This window comes from Sander vitreus, chromosome 23, assembly GCF_031162955.1.
Source record: "Sander vitreus isolate 19-12246 chromosome 23, sanVit1, whole genome shotgun sequence".
NCBI classification, from domain to species: domain Eukaryota; kingdom Metazoa; phylum Chordata; class Actinopteri; order Perciformes; family Percidae; genus Sander; species Sander vitreus.
Genome location: NC_135877.1, coordinates 21,910,900 through 21,933,476, shown reverse-complemented (window position 1 = coordinate 21,933,476; position 22,577 = coordinate 21,910,900). Strand labels below are relative to the sequence as shown.

The 22,577-nt window shown below is 44.3% G+C and overlaps 1 protein-coding gene across 1 annotated transcript in view; it reads left to right on the top strand.

Annotated features, from left to right (window-relative positions):
• The window catches only part of cand1 (cullin-associated and neddylation-dissociated 1), a 38,511-nt gene that overhangs the window by 2,950 nt on the left and 12,984 nt on the right, over nucleotides 1-22,577 (top strand). Inside the window, exons 2-18 of the mRNA XM_078281644.1 lie at nucleotides 3,378-3,453; nucleotides 4,630-4,697; nucleotides 4,944-5,098; nucleotides 6,300-6,423; nucleotides 7,397-7,484; nucleotides 9,724-9,892; nucleotides 10,283-10,388; nucleotides 10,469-10,614; nucleotides 11,561-11,712; nucleotides 14,040-14,180; nucleotides 15,472-15,613; nucleotides 16,888-17,096; nucleotides 17,670-17,838; nucleotides 17,943-18,032; nucleotides 19,842-19,995; nucleotides 20,220-20,457; nucleotides 21,608-21,796. Of these exons, the coding sequence (XP_078137770.1) occupies nucleotides 3,378-3,453; nucleotides 4,630-4,697; nucleotides 4,944-5,098; nucleotides 6,300-6,423; nucleotides 7,397-7,484; nucleotides 9,724-9,892; nucleotides 10,283-10,388; nucleotides 10,469-10,614; nucleotides 11,561-11,712; nucleotides 14,040-14,180; nucleotides 15,472-15,613; nucleotides 16,888-17,096; nucleotides 17,670-17,838; nucleotides 17,943-18,032; nucleotides 19,842-19,995; nucleotides 20,220-20,457; nucleotides 21,608-21,796 (2,416 nt within the window). The remainder of the gene's footprint in view (nucleotides 1-3,377; nucleotides 3,454-4,629; nucleotides 4,698-4,943; nucleotides 5,099-6,299; nucleotides 6,424-7,396; nucleotides 7,485-9,723; nucleotides 9,893-10,282; nucleotides 10,389-10,468; nucleotides 10,615-11,560; nucleotides 11,713-14,039; nucleotides 14,181-15,471; nucleotides 15,614-16,887; nucleotides 17,097-17,669; nucleotides 17,839-17,942; nucleotides 18,033-19,841; nucleotides 19,996-20,219; nucleotides 20,458-21,607; nucleotides 21,797-22,577) is intronic.

Here is a 22,577-nt window from a genome sequence, read left to right as displayed (position 1 = left end):
GACCCAAGCTTTGTGGCAGCAGATAACAATAATGGATTCATGTATGTACGTATGAAGCAGCAGCCAGACCCACGTGACTCGTTCGTCCAATCAGCTGCTGGTTTTCATTTTTTGGGCGACAATACAGATTAGCTCTGCCTGCTGTTATGGAGACATATTACGTCTCGTCTCTTCGCTGTGTTCCCAGGAACTTTTTGGACCAAACTGATCAGCCCAACTGGCTTTTCTGCTGACGGTCGGCCGTCTGGTTGGTCTGTCACTGCCTTTAGACATTCTTCTTAGAAAACAATTAGTTTTTAGAAATGTCTCACGATATATTGTCTCTAGAAGTGTACTGCATTATGCAATTCTTGGTTTTGTAAAAGAAGGAAAAGAAAGCCCAATACTCACAACTCAATACTTCTAGAATCGCAGTACAAATGAAATCGGTGCCCATGTAATCGTGAAAGAATCATATCGGGACAAAAGCATATTTTTCCCAGCCCTGGTTGATATTAGAAATGACCTCATCGATACGGTGCTAATCATTCCAGCCATCTTGCCTGGCCAGGCCTCGGTGTCTGTGTTTCTTGCAGGGATGCACCGAATCAGGATTCGGCTGAATATTGGGCTTTTTGACGGGGTTTGGTTTCCATGAACCCTACGCTTGCACTGCGCGCGCTACGCTGGTCGACGTGATGACGGCGCCGTTGATTACAGGAAGGTGTTTACGTAGGTGGAGCGTTCAATGCAGCAGGCTGTGAGGAAGTGGAAATGGAACTGGTGAGCAGAAAAAGTGTTGTTTGGCAGTACTTTCAGTCAAAAGAAGGCCATTCAAGTCCAGCTACATGTTCAATCTGCAATGCTGATTAGTCTGGTGGTGGCGAGGACCCTAAACAATACACAACATCACCGCTGTTACAACATCTGGTATGAAACATCTGGAAGAATACGAGCTGTGCATGAAGGAATCTGCAGACAGCAGCCAGAATGCAGCAACTTCTGGTACAGCAAAGGAAGGACAGTCACTGCTAAGAACTGGCGTTAACCATTTGTTTACTTCATTAATGTGTTTACTTTGTTAATGGACTGAGGATGGGAGGAGGATTCGGCCGAACCCCGAAAATCTGGATTCGGTGCATCCCTAGTTTCTTGTGTGTCTTTAACTTGTGTGAATATTTAAACGAGTATTAAAAACACAGCTTACAGACTGTCGACTCAGACATTTCAGTCCCTTCAAATTCAGAGCACACCAGCCTCTTTTTCTAAGCTCCTCGAGGACGATCGCAGCCAAAGTCGGCAGCACAACTCATCGGTGTCATCACTTCTGACAGCAGCACTCTCGCTACACGATAACCGTGAAATTGTGACACGGCGTTGTGATGCTTGTCAGCGGTCGCGCCTGTCGCTGTAAAAATTGCTGCCGCTGACCCCCTGTAGAAGAAAAGAGTCATTTCCGTCCTGTTCTGAGTGCTTTAGTACCACAGAGGTAATTACACTTTCCTTTTAGGTGCTGCGTCTCTGCTGAATTCACAGCATATTTTCAGCTGTCAAACATCTAAATAGCTTTTTCTAATTTGAATGTGTGCAGGCCGCAGAAGGTAAACCCAAATATTGGATTGGACACGGTCCCGGCAGATATAACTCTGTGTTAAAAGACTCGGATCTGGAGCAAAATATTTGATCAGGGTATTTTTTTTTTTTTTATGAAGATGTTAATATCATCATCCGGAAAGTGTTTTTCTCACCTATGATGTCACACAGCTTGTGTGACATCATAGTCGAGATGTCACACAAGCCCCCCCTCCCCTCCCTCAATGCTAAACCCAAAGTTACAGAAATGGATCATAAAGTGTCTATATTTCTTTTAAACTACCGATAGACAGGAAACGTCTTACTGACTGTCTGTCGGTGAGCGTATTGGCGGTTTCATTTAGAGAGTTTCTGTTTCTCGTTTCCCTCCCCTGCGTCCTCTGATAACAGCTGACAGTAGACTGACATTTTCACAGCGCTGTGCCAGCTCCAAAAAAACTGAAGAAACGACAACAACCCCGAAGCAAAAGCTCTCCGTCTCGCCTGGGACTCGCACAATCCTACGCCGTGTGTGCGCTGCAGGTGGAGACGGTTAACAGATACATTCTAACGGTCCGCGTTAGGGCTGGGAAATATATCGACATTGATATACGAGGCTAGATATCCTCTTACATTTTGAATATCGTGATATGACACACGTGTTGTCTTTCTGCATTACAGTGAAGTGATGTAATTTTCTTCTTTTTTTTGAGTATTTTTTGGGCTTTTCTGCCTTTAATTTGACAGGACAGCTAGGTGAGAAAGGGGGGGGGGGGGGAGAGAGAGGGGTCAGACATGCAGGAAATCGTCACAGGTCGGACTTGAACCCTGGACCTCTGTGTCAAGGCATAAACCTCTCAGTATATGTGCGCCTGCTCTACCCACTCAACCAACCCTGCCATGTCATTTTCTGGACTTACCGGACTTACTTACTGTTTTTATAATTTGCCATGGTATCCACATTATTGGTGATTATTTATCAAAATGCTCATTGTGTAACTATTTGTGAAAGCACCAATAGTGAACCCTTCAGTATCGCCACAATATCGACATCGATGTATTTGGTCAAAAATATCGTGATATTTGATTTTCTCCATATCGCCCAGCTCTAGTCCTCATACGTTATGCGTTCAATGTAGCCAAAGCGTTATTCGGCTAAAGGCCCAGACACACCGGGCCGATAATCGGCCGTCGGACAGTCTGGCGAGGTCGGTGACTCGAGTCTGTTTGGTGTTCCGTGCCGCCGTCAGCCTTGATTTTGGCCGATTTGACGTGTATAATCGGCGGGCGGGCACTGCCGGCAGTCGGACTCAAATGACCCATCTGATTGGTGGAGAGCTAACCAGGAAACGGGGAGCGGGATGAGCGTGACTAGAGTCTCTCAAAATCTGACGAACATCTTTTAAACTGACCTTTGTTGATCTGAAATGAAGACAGATTCAGCAACTGCACGGCCTGTTTCTCTCTTAAAATGTTTTTTGGGCGACAATACAGATTAGCGTCGCATGCTGTTATGGAGACGTATTACGTCTCGTCTCTTTGGTGTGTTCTGAGGCACCTTTTTGACCAATTTGGGTAGACTGATCAGCCCAACTGCCTTTTCTGCCGACGTTTGGCTCTCTGCTCTGTGTGTTTGGGCCTTAAGACCGAAACCATCGACTAAGACGGGGCAGCCCTAATAGTTTTTATTGAAAAACTTTGTTCTTCACCTGGTAGAAGCTGCATTGGTGTCAGGAAATGTTGGTCTGACTCCGCAGCAGGTTCTTGTTTTAAGTTTCTGTTGAATAGTTTGAATGAACTGGTTATTAATTTGTGTTTCTCTCCAGGTTTATGGCCACTAACGACCTGATGACGGAGCTGCAAAAAGATTCAATCAAACTGGACGACGACAGCGAGCGGAAGGTCGGTTTGTACTGGTTGAAACTAGTTTACAAAGTGCTGGTCTGTGTTTAAAGGTCCTATGACATGCTGCTTTTTGGATGCTTTTATATAGGCCTTAGTAGTCCCCTAATACTGTATCTGAAGTCTCTTTTATATAGACCTTAGTGGTCCCCTAATACTGTATCTGAAGTCTCTTTTATATAGGCCTTAGTAGTCCCCTAATACTGTATCTGAAGTCTCTTTTATATAGACCTTAGTGGTCCCCTAATACTGTATCTGAAGTCTCTTTTATATAGGCCTTAGTAGTCCCCTAATACTGTATCTGAAGTCTCTTTTATATAGACCTTAGTGGTCCCCCTAATACTGTATCTGAAGTCTCTTTTATATAGACCTTAGTGGTCCCCCTAATACTGTATCTGAAGTCTCTTTTATATAGACCTTAGTGGTCCCCTAATACTGTATCTGAAGTCTCTTTTATATAGACCTTAGTGGTCCCCTAATACTGTATCTGAAGTCTCTTTTATATAGGCCTTAGTGGTCCCCTAATACTGTATCTGAAGTCTCTTTTATATAGACCTTAGTGGTCCCCTAATACTGTATCTGAAGTCTCTTTTATATAGACCTTAGTGGTCCCCTAATACTGTATCTGAAGTCTCTTTTATATAGGCCTTAGTGGTCCCCTAATACTGTATCTGAAGTCTTTCCCAAAATTCAGCCTTGGTCCAGAATTACAGCCACTAGAGCCAGTCCCACAATGAGCTTTCCTTAGGATGTGCCATTTCTGTGTCTGTAGCTTTAAATGCTATTGAGGAGGAGAGAGGGGGGGCAAGGTGGAGGGTGGGGGTGTGGCCTTGACCAACTGCTACTTTGCTTGTTTGAAAGCCATGATGTCTCGCTCTCTCATGGGTCGGCCAAATCCTCTGGGCGGGTAAAGCAGAGAAAGGGGAGGTAACCTTTCCCCCTTATGACGTCATAAAGGGAAGATTCCAGATCGGCCCATCTGAGCTTTCATTTTCTCAAAGGCAGAGCAGGATACCCAGGGCTCGGTTTACACCTATCACCATTTCTAGCCACTGGGGGAACTCACATTAATGTTAAAAAAAAAAACTCATAAAGTGACATTTTCATGCCATGGGACCTTTTAAAAACCAGTCCAACCCAGGTGTTGATTGGTCTGCTTGATGTATTGATTGACAGGTGGTGAGGATGATTCTCAAACTGTTGGAAGACAAGAACGGAGAAGTTCAGAATCTGGCCGTCAAATGGTAAAAGACGCACCTTTTTACATCACTGTGTTATTTTAATTTCTGCTTCCACTAGGGCTGGGTTTAAATAATGATTCTCCAATTCAAATTGGTCCTTGTTAGAGCGATCTGCTATCAATTAATAAAATCCCCAAATCGATCTTTTAATATGTGCTTTTGTCCCGTGTGAAATGATTGGCGATACCCAGCCCTAGTTTCCAGCTCACTGTGTGTCTTTTTAACCGTGGGTGCGTTTGTTTACCTCAGCCTGGGGCCCCTGGTGAGTAAGGTAAAGGAGTACCAGGTGGAGACGATCGTGGACACTCTGTGCACCAACATGCTGTCGGACAAAGAACAGCTCCGAGACATTTCCTCCATCGGACTCAAAACTGTGATCGGAGAGTTACCGCCTGCCTCCAGCGGTACGAACACAACAAATACTTCTGTTACACACGAAAAAATGATGTCATGGCCCTGGGGAAATCTTGATATTATGGCAATGTGTCTAGGAAACTTAACAGGGTTTGGGTTTTTGTTATGCATGCATTTGAAGTTACAGGAGCTACATGCTAATCCACCAGGCAGTAGGTAATGGATGACAACCTTTGTCCTCGACTCCAGGCGCCGCTCCTTCCGCCGCTCTTCCAGCTCGCTCCTCCTCGCGAAGTCAGACAGCGTCGACACTTTGTTGACACGCTATCTGTAGACATCCAAGACGCGGACACTCATACTTTCACTACAATGTCTCTTGTTTCATGTAGGCGTGAAGTAGCTTTACTGATGCTGTCACCGCTCCTGTTCGCCGTGTAATGGAAAATCACATAACTGATTATTAGGGATGCACTGAATCCAGATCCATCCTCCTCCCATCCTCAGTCCATTAACACAGTCAACACATTAATGAAGTAAACGACGTCCAAAGCAGTGTATTTTTCATTTTATTTTATTTTAACTGTACGGTCGTCTGGTTAACACCAGTTTTTAGCTGTGACTGTCCGTACCTCACGTTGCTGCATTTTGGCTGCTGTCTGTAGATTCCTTCATGCACAGCTCGTATTCTTTCCACAAGACAAATTGGCATTGCAAATTGAACATGTAGCTGGACTTTAATGGCCTTCTAAAAATTCTAAGGTTGGGCAGACACTGAACCCCATCAAAAAGCCCAATATTCGGCCGAATCCTGGATTCTGTGCATCCCTAGTTATTATTAACATATCTGATTATTGACTTGTTTTTTGTTTTGTTTTTAGCTCTGCTTTATGTATGGACACTAGCAGCCCAAGTTTAATGTTCTTCTGATAAGCCAGGTACAGAAACTGGTCTTCTCTACCTCCCTGTTCTTTCCCCGGATGAGGGGCTAATAATTCACCCCCTCCCCATTGCTGTCAGCTTGGGAACGGGTTAATAAGCACGTGATCCTCTAAGACTCTTTGTTCAGACTCTCCCGATTAACTGAACCTTCTTTGCGCAAAGAATAAATACTTAAAAGACTTTGTTGACCGCAGCTTTATTTCAGATCTCACCCAGATGTATTAGTTTCTACCACAGGAGTTAGCTGCGATTCAGAACGTTAACAGACAAATGCCCTGATTTGAAATACTTCCACCCGTCTGCATCTCTCAGGCTCTGCTCTCGCTGCCAGCGTTTGTAAGAAGATAACGGGGCGTCTGACGAGCGCCATCGCCAAACAGGAAGACGTGTCTGTCCAGCTGGAGGCGCTCGACATCATGGCTGACATGCTCTGCAGGTACGCTTCCTGTCTGTCTATTACGTCAACCACTACACAACTGGTTTGGATGTTTGGTTGGTTTAGCTCTACCTAGGAGGGACGTGTCGGTGTCACGTTTTCATGATTATTGTGACCAAAAATATCAGGTAATGGCGTTTTCACTCTCCTATCTGAAAAACTACTTTTGGGGCTAAAAATATAGGAAAAACTACAGGGAGCCTGGTTCTTTGGTCCCTCTGTTTGAGTTGTAGAAAGGCGCTAATTTGTGGTTAATCAAATAACAAACTAATTAAGATAGAAATGCTGTGCTGTGTCAGGGTGCTCTCTGAAAACTACGGTATTTACGCTAATGATGGCGCTGTTACTAGAGAGAGACAGACAATAAAATGAGGAGGAGGGAGATATTTTGGAAGAAATGCCTACGGGGAGAGACGGATAATCCTGTTTTGATTTGAGCCATGAATTACAAGCGTAATTTAGCAAGTGAAGGAAGTCTCAGTTTGTCGTAAAACTGTTGAAGTCTAAGACTGTGAATGTGAAAATACGTAATTAGAAAGAGAAAACTCACGCCATACGTCTCTCTGAAGCTACGATGTCTGTGTGTTTGGTACCGGGATGTAACGTTACTCACCCAAGCAACACATCTTGCTCGTTCTTTCTCTTCCCGGGTGATGGACAGATGCTGGATAAGGGCGCCCGGATGGCTCAGTTGGTAGAGCAGGCGCCCATATATAGAGGTTTACTCCTCGACGCAGCGGGACGCGGGTTGGACTCCGGCCTGCGGCCCTTTGCTGCATGTCATTCCCCCTCTCGCTCTCTCTCCCTCCCCTTTCATCGTCTTCAGCAGTCCTGTCAAATAAAGGCCTAAGAAAGGATCATTTTGTGTGGAATAAGTTTGACCACAATTAACCGTGTGTGTGTGTGTGTGTGTGTGTGTGTGTGTGTGTGTGTGTGTGTGTGTGTGTGTGTGTGTGTGTGTCTATGTCTGCAGACAGGGAGGCCTGCTGGTGAATTTCCATCCCTCCATCCTGAGCTGTCTGCTCCCTCAGCTCACCTCCCCCAGACTGGCTGTCAGAAAGGTACATCCAACCTTTACGTTACTGTGCTTACCAACACCACTTTAGGAGCAGCATGCAAATCAATTGTATTTCTAGTGTCCAATCATAACAGAAGTTATCTTAGGACACTTTATGGCCCTGACACACCAACCCGGCGGCCGACCTTTGGCAGAAAAGGCACTTGGACTGACATCCTCCCCGAGTTGGTCAAAAAAGTGCCTCGGAAAACACCAAAGTGACGTCGTCTTGAGCGTGCCTTCTGTGCTTGCGCGAGGCGTAATACGTTTCCATAACAGCAGGCGGCGCTAATCTGTATTGCGGAAACCGGCAGCTGATTGGACGCACGCGTCACGTGGGTCTGGCTGCTCCCGCATTTTACAACCAGGCATAATGGCGGCTTCATTCGGAATACGATCTCATATTTTACGACGATAGTTCACCGAAACCTGAATCTGAAAACATTTGAAGAGAGAAATAGGCTTCGTGCAGTTGCTGAATCTGTCTTCATTTCAGATCCACAAAGGTCAGTTTAAAAGATTCTCGTCAGATTTTGCGAGGCGTTTGTCAGGCTCATCCCGCTTGTCATTTCCGGGTTAGCGCTCCACCAATCAGATTGGTCATTGAGTCCGACTGCCCGCCCTCCGACCCAGCAAGTCAGGTCGGCCAAAATGAAGGCCGACAGCTCCTCCGACGGACGACGGCACGGAACACACCGACCAGACTCGAGTCACCGACCTCGCCAGACTGTCCAACGGCCGATTATCGGGTTGGTGTGTCAGAGCCTTTACAGATAGAGCAGGTCTAGAACACTAATTTACAAAGAGCCAACTATTCCCTCCAAGAGCAAGCATTTGGTGCTAAAGTGGCGAGGAAAAACTTCCTTTTTTTTCCAGGCAGAAACCTCGGACAGACCCTGACTCTTGGTGGGTGGGCGGCCATCTGCCGCTGCCAGTTGGGACACCGAGACACTGATAAAGATATGAAGAAATATGAGTCATAATAGGGATAGACCGATCATTGGCACTGGCCGATTAGCTGGCCGTTTTTTTTTTTTTAGCAGTTTGCAGATTATCTGTATTGGCGTTTTAATTTGCCTGATAACGGTAAAGTTTATGAATCAAAAAGTGCACTCCAGCTCTGTGTCTGTCCCTCTGCTTCGGTTTCACTCAGCACGGAGTCTGACTTCATTAAAAAAATAGGAAAAATCCAACCTTTAAGGACACCAGTTTTCTTTGTGAATGAATAATGTATCGTGAATAAATAAATGTTCTTCCTTAAAATACAGGGGGCAAAGTCAGTACACCCCTATGTTAAACTCCCATAGAGGCAGGCAGACTTTTATTATGTCTTTTTATTATTATATACTATATTAAGGCCAGTTATTTCATGGATCCAGGATACTATGGATCCTGATAAAGTTCCCTTGGCCCCCACATCATCACATACCCTTCACCATACCCCCACATCATCACATACCCTTCACCATACCCCCACATCATCACATACCCTTCACCATACCCCCACATCATCACATACCCTTCACCATACCCCCACATCATCACATACCCTTCACCATACCCCCCAATCATCACATACCCTTCACCGTACCCCCCCATCATCACATCCCCTTCACCATAACTAGAGATTGGCATGGGGTACTTTCCATAAGATCATCTCTCAATGCAAATCAAACCAGCTATTAGGCTAACTGAAATACAACCATGCCACTCTCTAGGTATGGTGAAGGGTATGTGATGATGTGGGGGTATGGTGAAGGGTATGTGATGATGTGGGGGTATGGTGAAGGGTATGTGATGATGTGGGGGGTATGGTGAAGGGTATGTGATGATGTGGGGGGTATGGTGAAGGGTATGTGATGATGTGGGGGCCAAGGGATCTTTATCAGGATCATAGTATCCTGGATCCATGAAATAACTGGCCTTTCAAAATAAAAGTCTGCCTGCCTCTATGGGAATCTAACATAGGGGTGTACTGACTTATGCCCCCTGTATTTTAAGGAAGAACATTTATTTATTTACGATACATTATTTATTCACAAAGAAAATGTGAGAAAAATGTCCTTAAAGGTTGGATTTTTCCTCATTTTTTTTTAATTAAGGCATTAAGATCAGATTTTTTTTTATTTATTTTTTTTTATTCCTCTTTTTAGTCAACTTTAGCATGGGTGTATCACTTAAGCTTAGCACTGTATATTCCTGATGTCCTTATGTTCCTGTGACTGTGTGTTGAACTGTTTCAGAGGACCATCATGGCTCTGGGCCACCTGGTTATGTCCTGTGGGAATCTGGTCTTCATCGATCTGATCGAGCACCTTCTGACCGAGCTGGGCCGGAACGACAACATGTCCACTACCAGAACCTACATCCAGTGCACGGCCGCCATCAGCAGACAGGCTGGACACCGGATCGGTGAGACAGACGACCCAACGCGTGATGTCATCCAGCAGAACATATCAAATAGAGCAACATGCACAATAGATCGGCTCACGAAAGGCTGCCGCAAACACGCTGCCATCAGTAGAAAACTGTAATTCCTTTTTTCTGTGGTGGCTTTTGTGTTCAGTTCAAAGTTCAATTTGTTCAAACAAAGATTGCTGGAAATGATTTCCTTTCTTTTGTTTTAATTTCAACAAATAATTTGTCGCATTTTATTAGAATACTGAAAGCAGCACAAAGGCAGAACTGAGTACACAAAACGAAAAATGTTTCAGGATGTCTTTTTACAAACTGTCCTCTAACCTGTCTGTCTGTCTGTCTCTGTGTCTGTCTGTCTGTCTGTCTGTCTGTCTGTCTGTCTAGGAGAGTATCTGGAGAAGATTATTCCTCTGGTAGTGAAGTTTTGTAACGTTGATGATGACGAGCTCCGAGAGTACTGCATCCAGGCCTTTGAGTCCTTTGTTAGGAGGTAATACACACAGCCGTACAGCCAAAGTACTACTATAGCTGTAGCTGTTCCTGTTTAATTAGATTTTTTATTTGTTACAGGTGTCCCAAAGAAGTTTACCCCCACGTTTCCACGGTCATCTCGCTCTGCCTGCGCTACCTGACCTACGACCCCAACTACAACTTTGACGATGAGGACGAGGACGATAACGCCATGGACGCTGAGCAGAACGATGAAGATTACCAAGGTACTACGTTTAGAAGTCAGCACAATTGGGTGCAACTAGCATTTCTTAATTAATTACTGTATATGTTAAGAATCAGGGTTTCCGCTGGGTTTAAAGGAACACGCCGACTTATTGGGACTTTAGCTTATTCACCGTATCTTCCAGAGTTAGATAAGTCCATACATACCCTTCTCATCTCTGTGCGTGTCGTAACTCTGTCTGACACCCCCACTGCTAGCCTAGCTTAGCACAGATCCTGGAGGTAACCAGGATCTGTGCCTAGCCTAGCTTAGCACAGATCCTGGAGGTAACCGGCTCCATCTAGCCTAGCTTAGCACAGATCCTGGAGGTAACCGGCTCCATCTAGCCTAGCTTAGCACAGATCCTGGAGGTAACCGGCTCCATCTAGCCTAGCTTAGCACAGATCCTGGAGGTAACCGGCTCCATCTAGCCTAGTTTAGCACAGATCCTGGAGGTAACCTGCTCCATCTAGCCTAGCTTAGCACAGATCCTGGAGGTAACCGGCTCCATCTAGCCTACTGCTCCCAATAAGTGACAAAATAACGCCACCATGTTCCTATTTCCATGTTGTGATTTGTAGAGTCACAGCGTGAACAAATAACAAGGTCACATGACACACAGCCATCTTCTAACCGTATACATACTGGGAACTTTAGTTGCCAGTTTGCTCCTCACCACGGGGCTTCTCAGGTGTTATTTGTTTCCCATTGATAAAATGAAATAATTATAGCGTGTTCTTCAACTTTTATTTTGTCAATATCTTTGTGTTTGTAGTCATTTCCAACACGCTTGCGTGTCGGCGGAATAAAAACGGACACGCCACGCAGCCAGCGTGCAGGAGGTCTAAGAAGCAGTAATCTGTAAAAAGCTGATTGATAAATAATGTTTTCAGCGTCTTTTTTTAACGAAACCCCCCCAACCCAATCATGTGTTTCTCTGTGTCCAGGCAGCGATGATGAGTACAGCGACGATGACGACATGAGCTGGAAGGTGCGGCGGGCGGCCGCCAAGTGTTTGGACGCCGTCGTCTCAACCCGTCACGAGATGCTGCCAGAGTTTTATCGCTCCGTCTCTCCTGCACTCGTCTGTCGCTTCAAGGTACCATCAAACTCCGCTCACTGCTCACTCCCTCATCACCTCCTCACTCTGGCGCTTTGTTTTCATCTCCTAATCACTGAGAGCTTAACTCGTTTGGACAGCAGCAGTTTAAAAAAAGATCCCGAGTTCAACCGGAGAATACGCCGAGTCCGCTTTCAGGTTATCGATCACTTTGGATCTTGGATATTCTCCTGTATATGCAGGTTACGCGGGTAAACCAGCTAAAACTAATCGATGGCCTCCTATCCCGCTGCTTGTAGACGAGTACGCATGTCTGTTTTTTTTTTCTTTTCTGGCGTGTCACGTTCCAACGCCACGATTGAGCCGGTAAGTGTTAGCAGTAGCAGGAAAAGTGAACCCTCTCCCTGATTTCATGTTTCTGGAGAACCAGGAAAATGAGTAGAGGGGAATGCGAAGCGACCAAGCCACGGCCAAACGGACCAATCACAGTTGTTGCGGTCTGCGTCACAGCGACGTCAAGTTACATTCCTGGGGATGTGCACTAGGGGAGCATGATACTCTACATCGACTCAATATCATTATCGCGATATCACGCTGCTGCAATATTCTATCGAGAGTGAAGGGCTGGGCATCGTTAAAGTCTTTCAATCCGGTGCCAATGTCGATACCTCAGTTTAGATGCCGGTTCCTTAACGGTTCTTTTTTCGATACCATATGTTTTAAAATCCATTTCCACGTCAACAAAAATGCATTAAACACACAACTTTTTATTTTCCACCTTAAACAAAAACAAATCTGGTAACACTGCTCACTCAGAGTAACCGTAACACCGGTTGTGCTTGTGGATCGGGGTGCACCAGTCAGATCCTCAGGATTGGTATCCATCCCAACGTTAACAATTAACAAAAAAAAGAGAAACCTTTTTGCCACAACAGGAACATATAAATACTAAATGTATAAACACACGACATTGTGTACGGACTAATATTGAACTAGCTAAAATGCAAAGGAATGTTAACAACAAAGACTTTTTAGTGCCAACTGTATAATGACACAAGCGTCGCGATAAGTATGCAATATTATGTTTATATTGTGGAGCGCTGCGTCCCGTCCGTTGGCTGGGTGGCTTAGTCGTGTTTGATTTAGAGCTTGAAACGCTGTAATGATCATTTCAGTGGCCAGTTACCGTGGTTACCGTGCCACTTACACACGTTAGTGCACGTCAGTGCACGGGGCCACTACGTGACAAACCCTATGGAGCGGACCACGTGTGTTCATATTTCATCAGAGTGAAGAAATAGAGACAACTAAACAGAACCAATCAGAGAAGAGAAAGAGAAGTTATATCCTGTTCTCTTTATTTATATATTATATACTGTCCAACCAGTAGAACATGTCCTGTTCTCTTTATTTATATATTATATACTGTCCAACCAGTAGAACATGTCCTGTTCTCTTTATTTATATATTATATACTGTCCAACCAGTAGAACATGTCCTGTTCTCTTTATCTATATATTATATACTGTCCCACCAGTAGAACATGTCCTGTTCTCTTTATTTATATATTATATACTGTCCAACCAGTAGAACATGTCCTGTTCTCTTTATTTATATATTATATACTGTCCAACCAGTAGAACATGTCCTGTTCTCTTTATTTATATATTATATACTGTCCAACCAGTAGAACATGTCCTGTTCTCTTTATTTATATATTATATACTGTCCCACCAGTAGAACATGTCCTGTTCTCTTTATTTATATATTATATACTGTCCAACCAGTAGAACATGTCCTGTTCTCTTTATCTATATATTATATACTGTCCAACCAGTAGAACATGTCCTGTTCTCTTTATTTATATATTATATACTGTCCAACCAGTAGAACATGTCCTGTTCTCTTTATTTATATATTATATACTGTCCCACCAGTAGAACATGTCCTGTTCTGTAAACATGGTCCTTATTTATTTATTCATGTTGGACCAGTCCAATATGACGGTCAGTTGAAATAAACCTTGTGTTGTATTTGTTATGAATCTATTTTGATGCATTTTCCCGTAACTTTTGTAAGTTCACATATGTTTAAAAATATCAAAATTAATATCGACATCGCAGTATTACATTTTGTTAATATCGTGCAGCCCTAGCGTGGCCGTGGCGGAGCCCGCGTGACACAGATACAGGAGCGTCTCGGTTCTAAACCGTCTCTGATTTAACCCAGAACCATAAATCACGCTTTTATATAAATATATAATATAATAAATAATCTAATCTCTACCTGTCGGTCAGACAAATCCCAACCAGTTGACCTAATGCCATGTGATCAATACGTGACTGCACCTGCCTGTCTGTCTGCAGGAGAGGGAGGAGAACGTGAAGGCGGATGTTTTCCACGCCTACCTGTCGCTGCTCAAACAGACCCGACCGGCTCAGAGCTGGTTGGCCGATCCAGACGCCATGGAACAGGGAGAAACGCCGCTAACCATGCTGCAGAGCCAGGTAATGTTAGACATCAGCATGTCCTTTTAAATGAGGATGTATTAATGATGCTCCATGGTCGGAAATTGATTACTTGGAAGTCTTTGAATTGCATTTCTGAGTGATAATAGATAATAAGTACGCCTGTAAACTAACGCCAACATGTTCCTGTTTACTTGTTGTGATTTGTAGAGTCACAGCGTGAACAAATAACAAGGTCACATGACACACAGCCGTCTTCTAACCGTATACATACTGGGAACTATATTCTCAGAAGGAGAAGCACTGCTACTTTGTTTTAAATCAGGATTATTAAACATGATTACTTATTGACTTTTGGAAAGATGTTGCATTTATTGAAGTTAAAAAAAAAACCTGTGAAACAGTTCAACAAACCAACAGTGAAAACACCGTGAACACAAGAAGTAAGAAGTAAGAGTTCACTTGCAAAATGTAATGTGAAAAATCATCGTTTTTCTCGATTATATCTGTTTTTGTGGTCGTTGGGAGCCGAAATAGAAATCGCAATTAAAGATTCTAATAGTTGCAGCAACCCTTTTCTGTTGTCACGGTGACAGGAAACCCTCAGCATCCTGCATCGCCAGCCACAGAGAACGTGAAGTAGTCTCTCTGTCTCTGTCTCTGTCTCTCTCTCTCTCTTTTTCTCTCTGTCTCTCTCTGTCTCTGTCTCTCTGTCTCTCTTTCTCTCTGTCTCTGTCTCTCTTTCTCTCTGTCTCTCTCTTTCTCTGTCTCTCTCTCTCTTTCTCTGTCTCTGTCTCTCTCTTTCTCTCTTTCTCTCTCTTTCTCTCTCTTTCTCTCTTTCTCTCTCTTTCTCTCTCTTTCTCTCTCTTTCTCTCTTTCTCTTTCTCTCTCTCTCTTTCTCTCTCTCTGTCTCTCTCTGTCTCTGTCTCTCTCTCTCTCTCTCTCTCTGTCTCTCTCTCTCTGTCTCTCTCTCTCTCTCTCTCTCTGTGTCTGTCTCTCTCTCTCAATTTCAATTCAAGGGGCTTTAATGGAGTGAAAGTTATATAAACATTAACACAATAGTAGGATGGATTTATATTAATTATATAAAACGTTGTATGGCAAATATAAATACAAAAGTTATTAAGCAATATGAAACAAAAGTATATTCTAATAAAAATGTAAAGACGTGGTAACATTTAACATTAGATATTATAAATATGTACAGATATTTAAACTTACAGACAGCATTTTATTTTTTTTATTTATTTTTATTTATTTATCTCTCTCTCTGTCTCTCTCTCTCTCTCTCTCTCTGTCTCTCTCTCTGTCTCTCTCTCGCCCTCTGCAGGTCCCCATGATAGTAAAAGCTCTTCACAAGCAGCTGAAGGAGAAAAGTGTCAAAACCCGTCAGTGTTGTTTCAACATGTTGACTGAGCTGGTGAACGTCCTCCCGGGAGCCCTGACTACCCACATCCCAGTACTAATACCAGGTAATACCCACATCCCAGTACTAATACCAGGTAATACTACACCACGGCTACTCCTACAACTACTACTCTCTCTGTGGCTCCTATTTTCGCGGTATTTTTAAAAGTGTCTTCAATATGTTCAGAAAGCACTGATAGGCCTACACAAGCTCAAAAAGTGTAACAGTGTGTTAACTAACTCACGTTAGCAGTTGTTGTTTACGCTATCCGCCATTTCCCCAGTCAAAAATGTCCGAATGAACGGACTCCATAGGAGGAAATGTCATTCTTATATGAGGCTCCTTTTTCAACTACAAGGTCAATATTGTGTTTCACTAACGACAAAACAACAAATGATCCGTGCATTTATATGGAACTAAGCTTTAGGAGCTTTCCATCTTTACTCTCCTCCCTCGAAGAACAACAGCTAACGTGAGTTGCTCAAAACCTTTCTTTTTAGTAAACTCTGTGAACACAACCAGTGTTGTCAGTGCTGTGATTAAGGTGTAGAGCCCCTGGTGATACTTGGAGCAAAGTCTCATGTTGTGTCGAGCCTTCTTAGTGGTTTAAAAATAGTTATTTTGAGGCTAGCATGAAAGCGCCCCTAGCCCTCCCATTCAAAAGGCCATTTGACTGAAAAAGTGGCGTTTCCGTCCTAATTATGCTTTTAAACGAAAGTTTGACTCGGGTACATTCACAAAAAGACCCTGGGTTGCATTTTGGTGCGAGTTACGCTTTAAGAAGAAAGTAGAAGAACAGAGTCCTTATTTATTAATCGTCTTTTTATGGATGAGGAAATCAGCCCTAACTGGCCAAAAATACTTGGGAGTGATGCATATTTGATGAAAGCATTTGATCAACCTTCTTAATCTACTAGGAAATGACTCCTTTTTCAACCGCATTTAGGTCACCGGTCCTAAATTGAAGCTACAGCTGGCTGCTGTAGTTTTTAATCTAAACTAATCTATCTGGATCAGTGTTTCCCAAAAGCTCAAGATGACGTCCTCAAATGTCTTGTTTTGTCCACAACTCCAATATATTCAGTGTACTGTCTCAGAGGAAAGAAGAAACTAGAACATATTCACATTTAACAAGCTGACATCAGAGGTTTTACTGTTTTTCTTGCTTAAAAAATGACTTAAATCAAAATAGATGGCGATTAATTCAACAGTTGACAACTATTTGATCAATCTTTGCAGCTCTAAAATACTGCGTTAGTTGGGGACTATTTTCAGCAGCATGAACTACAAGTATTATTAGCATCAGTGTTAGTAATTGTAGTATCTTTTGTTTTTCAGGTATCATCTTCTCTCTGAACGATAAGTCGAGCAGCTCCAACCTAAAAATCGACGCCTTGGCGTGCCTCCACGTTATCATGGTCACGCACCCGGCGCACGCCTTCCACGCCCACGTCCCCGCCCTCGTCCCGCCCGTGGTGGCGTGCGTGGGAGACCCCTTCTACAAGATCACCTCCGAGGCTCTGCTCGTCACTCAGCAGCTCGTCAAGGTGGGTGTTGGAGCCAAAATTATGATTTCGATATTAACTTTTAGTTTGATAAATGGTGCAGTGATATTTACAGTAAACTAGACTCATTGCAAACTGACAATTTGTGTTAATTGATCTTGCTGCACGGTGGCGTATCGTCACAGCCTTTTGACAATCAGCTGATTAAGGTAGTAATTGCATCAGCTGGTGTATAATAGCCGAGCTGTCATTCACTTAGGGGCCTTTGGTTTGTAGCCATACGTCTTTTTTTGACCGCTGCATGTAAGTGCATCGACCAAGGCGCATTCCAAAGGACAAGAGGGATCCAGAACGTTGTCAGAAAGTTGCTCCCATGGTGGGAATCAAACCTGCAACCTCCGTAACGTCTTCAGTCCTCTTCCAGGGCTGCACAATCAATCTATTTAGCAGAATACTGAAAGCAGCAGAACTGAGTTCACTTTAATATCTGTTTTTTTTTCCCCCCAAATAACATCGTTATTGCGATATTCAACGTTATCGCATATTTCTCATATCTCACATGGTGCAGCCCGACCCTCTTCACCTTCAGCCGATTCTCTAATTTCTCTCTTCCAGGTGATCCGACCTCTGGACAACCTATCGGAGAGCTCCGACAGCTTCGACCCCTCCCCTTACATCAACGACCTGTTCACCTGCACAATCAAACGCCTGAAAGCCGCCGACATCGACCAGGAAGTCAAAGAACGAGCCATCTCCTGCATGGGCCAGATCATTTGTAACTTAGGTAACCGCCGTCTGTCGGTCACAGCGACGTGACGTCCGCTGTCATGCCGCTTCCTATTTTTTTGACTTTTCTGCTTCATCGTCTTTTCCCGTCTGGTTTTGTAGGAGACCGGCTGCCCGCTGAACTTCCTGGAACGCTGTTGATCTTTTTAGAACGCCTCAAGAACGAGATCACCAGACTGACGACAGTGAAAGGTAACCATGACAAACGCTAAGCACGAAACTTACGCCACTTTCACACCGACAGACAGACAGACAGACCTTGAATTCACTACCAACGTCATAGCAGGTTCTGTAGAGTAAACTGTAACGTTAGTTTGTTCAGAAATAGGCTGCAGGCTATACTTACTTTGGTCTTTTTCGTATAGCTTTGTTACTGTGATTAAAAGATATGCACGAAGTGGGATGATTAGAGAAGTCTACGAGCAGTAATCTGACTTTAGCTCGTTGGGCTACACATGCAACGTTACTTTTCACCTACGCAGACCTTAAAGGTGCTGTAGGTAGGATTGCGAAGATCCAGGACTTAGCCAAAAACTTCTCAGTCCCTCCCCCCCCTTTCTGCTAAAGCCCAAAACGGTCTCCTAAGCCCCTCCCCCCACAAGGGAGAATGAACGCGTGTGCATGAGCAGTGATTGACACGCAGATGTCAGATCGGGTAGCGGATCTGTAGTTGAAGTCCAGTGAACTGGACAATGTAATGGACAATTCCGCTTCCAACCTGTAGGGGGACTAAAGCGGGAAAAGTTCTTTAGTGTTGCTTTAATATAATGGGCGCGCACACACTATTCCCCACAGAGTTTCCTTGGTGAATGTCATCCGACAATGGGCAAGCTTTCTGAAAGCTGGTTACTTAATCCAAAATATGAAGCCTGGTTGACCAAGGACTCCAGAAACTTTGGGCTGTACTTAATACTATGATATGTGTTAACAGTTGGATTTTCAAATAATTTATTTAAATAATTAAGTTATTATTTGCACGGTGACATCCACATAGGGGTCACGGTTTTCGGTTCTGTACGGTTCTTGTTATTTTTTCTTTTAATCTTTAACACTCCAGAAATATACTTCAGCATAGGATATATAGCTTAATTATCCACAATGTATGATACAGTATTAAATAATGATTTAGTTATATCATGTAATCATGCACAAACTGAATTTGACTTGACTTTAAGCACATTATTGGGACCATCTCTGAGGAAAGCTAGCGGAGATGTTGATACAGCAAGAGGGAAGACATTGATGAGCTCAACATGCAAAAAAAGGAGAATGTGTATTGCCATCTACAGGAACTTATGTGCCTTTTTAGCACATGAAGATTGAAATATTACAGAATATCAATTGAAATAACTTGCATTTATCAAACTGCCAACTTCAGTGTAGCTCTTACAAAAATGTATCCTTTAAAAGAAAAAGAGAGGAACTCTTAAAGCTCCGTCTTTTGAATAAGTCAGAATACGTTAAAAACAGTTAACATTGTTAGTTAATGTCCTATCCTGGCCTGCCGAGACACACAGTCATAGTTAATGTCCTATCCTGGCCTGGCCTGGGACACAGTCATACGCTTTGATAAAGTACTTATTGGACTTATCATTGCACTTACAATAAGGAGCGTAGCTGTCAGGTCCTCCTGTATACGTCTCATCTCCATTTTTTCCTGCATCCACCGTGTGTGTGTGTGTGTGTGTGTGTGTGTGTGTGTGCGCGCGCGCGCGTCAGTCGCGGGGAGAACTGAGCAGCCCCGCCCGCTGCAGAGACCCGACAGGATCTTAGCTGCAGCGGCTTTAGAGTGAAAAAACGTTCCAGTACATTGATGTTAAAATGTTTACAGGTTGGCAGGACGGTCTGAAATGTTTTGCACGGTCTTCAGCTGTACCACCCCTAGTGACGGCATTGTGTCTTAAAATAGACTCCAGAGGTTTAACAAGTCGTAAAGAATAGTTTTTATTCCTTTTTTTGAAGTTATTTTCCACAGCGGCCCTGATTGTGTTTGTTTTGCAGCTCTGACGCTGATCGCCGGCTCTCCGCTGAAAATCGACCTGAGGCCGGTTCTCCCCGACGCCGTTCCCATCCTCGCCTCCTTCCTCCGCAAGAACCAGCGAGCCCTGAAGCTCTGCACCCTGGCTGCTCTGGACATCCTGCTCCGTAACTACAGGTAACACACACACACACACACACACACACACACACAGGTGCACACAGGCACGCACATACACAGGCGCGCATGCACAAACGCGCACATATGCACACATGCGCACACACACACACACACACACAGATACGCACACTGACACACACAGACAGACAGAGACACACACACACACACACACACACCCCTCCTTCCTGTCCTGTAAAACCGTTGGAATGTGTGTGTTTCAGCTCTGCGGTGACTCCCGTCATGGTGGACGCGGTGCTGGCCGAGCTTCCTCCTCTCATCTCGGAGAGCGACATGCACGTGTCTCAGATGGCGCTGAGCTTCCTGTCCACGCTGGCGGTGACTCACCCGTCCTCGCTGAGTCAGCTGAGCGGAGGGAACATCCTCCAGCAGCTCATCGCGCTGGTCCGGTCCCCGCTGCTGCAGGGCGGGGCGCTCTCCGCCATGCTCGACTTCTACCAGGTATGACGGCCACACGGGAGCGTTTTAGGGCTGTCCGTAAAAGACATTCTTAATCGATGAGTTGATTTTATCGACAGAGCTGCGAGTGGTCGAAAAGGGCAATATAAATGCAGTCCATTTACCATCTGTAAAAGTGAGTTTCCCCACAAAGAATCATGCAAAAGCACCACTTTAAATCTTGTTTTCCAGAGATATGTTCAGAAGTTTCTCGGAAATAAGGCATTCAGCAAGAAAGAATTACTTATAGACGAGAGAAATGTTAGTGCACTAAGACCAAAAGGACCATTAAGTCGACTAATTGACTAAAAAGGGGGCAGCCCTGCAGTTTTTAACCACCAGAAAACTCATTTCTGGCTGCATACGGACAAAAAAAAACTATTTATGTTGCGGGAATTGTTGGGTCTTTGTAAATTATAGAGTGTGGTCTAGACCTACTTTATCGGTAAAGTGTCCTGAGGTAACTTCTGATTTGATGATGGCGATATAGCGAAGTTTTCTTTCTTTCTTTTTAATTAGTTTAATCTAATAAGTAGTATTAGAAATTGGACACATTGTTCAAATAAAGGTCTTGTGTTCAGGTTCTGTTGATTAAAGATGTTTGGGACTTAAATGTATTCCTTAATCTTAAATATCAGGAGTAAAGGGTGATTTATGGTTCTGCGGAGGCTCCACGCAGAGCTTTCGCCGTAGCCTACGTAAGTGGCCTGATGTTGGGCATTGATGTGTGCGTCGAGCTGCGAGTGCATGGGGGGGGGGAGTGTGTGATAGAGAGAGTGAGTGACGGCGATTAGTTTCGGAGTGAGTAGTGACTCTAGAGTCATAAGCCTCTTTCCGATCAAGTAGTTACAGGAACGTAGTTATAGGAACAGTCCACTTCTAAACCGTTCTACTAACTACTCTCCCCCAAAAACATTCACACTGGCCCAGTGGCCACAGGAACTGACCTTTTGTTATTATAATCACAGCCATCTAACCACCACTATGTGGAAAAGGGAGAAGGCTGTGTCCTGAAGTAGGAGCTGAAAGAGTTACAGGAACGCACGTCAGGCTACGGCGTAGGTTCATGTCTCCATGTACCTACGGACGTAGCCACGGCGTAGATTTTATGCAGAAGTATAAATCTGGCTTTACTGTGTGTGTGTGTGTTCAGGCTTTGGTGGCGACAGAGACTGCCGGTCTGGGCTACATGGACCTGCTGAGGATGCTGACCGGTCCGGTTTACTCCCAGAGTGCCTCTCTGCCTCACAAACAGGCCTACTGCTCCATCGCTAAGTGTGTCGCCGCTCTGACCCGAGCCTGTCCCGACGAGGGACCCGCTGTGGTCGGACAGTTCATCCAGGTAAACTTACTCAGAACCCAGCAGCAACATCAGCTTCAGCTTATATAGTCCCTTTGTCTCAGAAAAAGCACAGACCTCACTGAAAACAGTTGGGTGGAAGCCTGATGTCGTCACACTCAGATTCTAGTCAGAATATGAGTCTGATTCTGCTCCATCGGGCTGTGATTATGGGGCGTGTTTCAATCGAACAGGGAAAGAAAATGCCTCTGCACTCAATTGGATAGACCTACAACCAATCAGAGCAACGGATAGACCTACAACCAATCAGAGCAACAGATAGACCTACAACCAATCGGAGCAACGGATAGACCTACAACCAATCAGAGCAACAGATAGACCTACAACCAATCAGAGCAACGGATAGACCTACAACCAATCAGAGCAACGGATAGACCTACAACCAATCAGAGCAACGGATAGACCTACAACCAATCAGAGCAACAGATAGACCTACAACCAATCGGAGCAACGGATAGACCTACAACCAATCAGAGCAACAGATAGACCTACAACCAATCAGAGCAACAGATAGACCTACAACCAATCAGAGCAACGGAGTATGTGACGTATGCATCTTCTTAGCGACCATCGGAGCCAGCTGATAAATTAAACTTTTGCCGAATCCCGTAGGAAGGACGGCAAAAACATCTTTCCGATCAACAAATGCCGTGATCTCGGTTCTCTGTTCCTCTTTTTAAATGAATGCGCTGTCGATATCTTCTATAACAGACGCGATGGCGGCCATCTTTGTTGTAAACAAATGCAACCCAAGCGCTGTTTT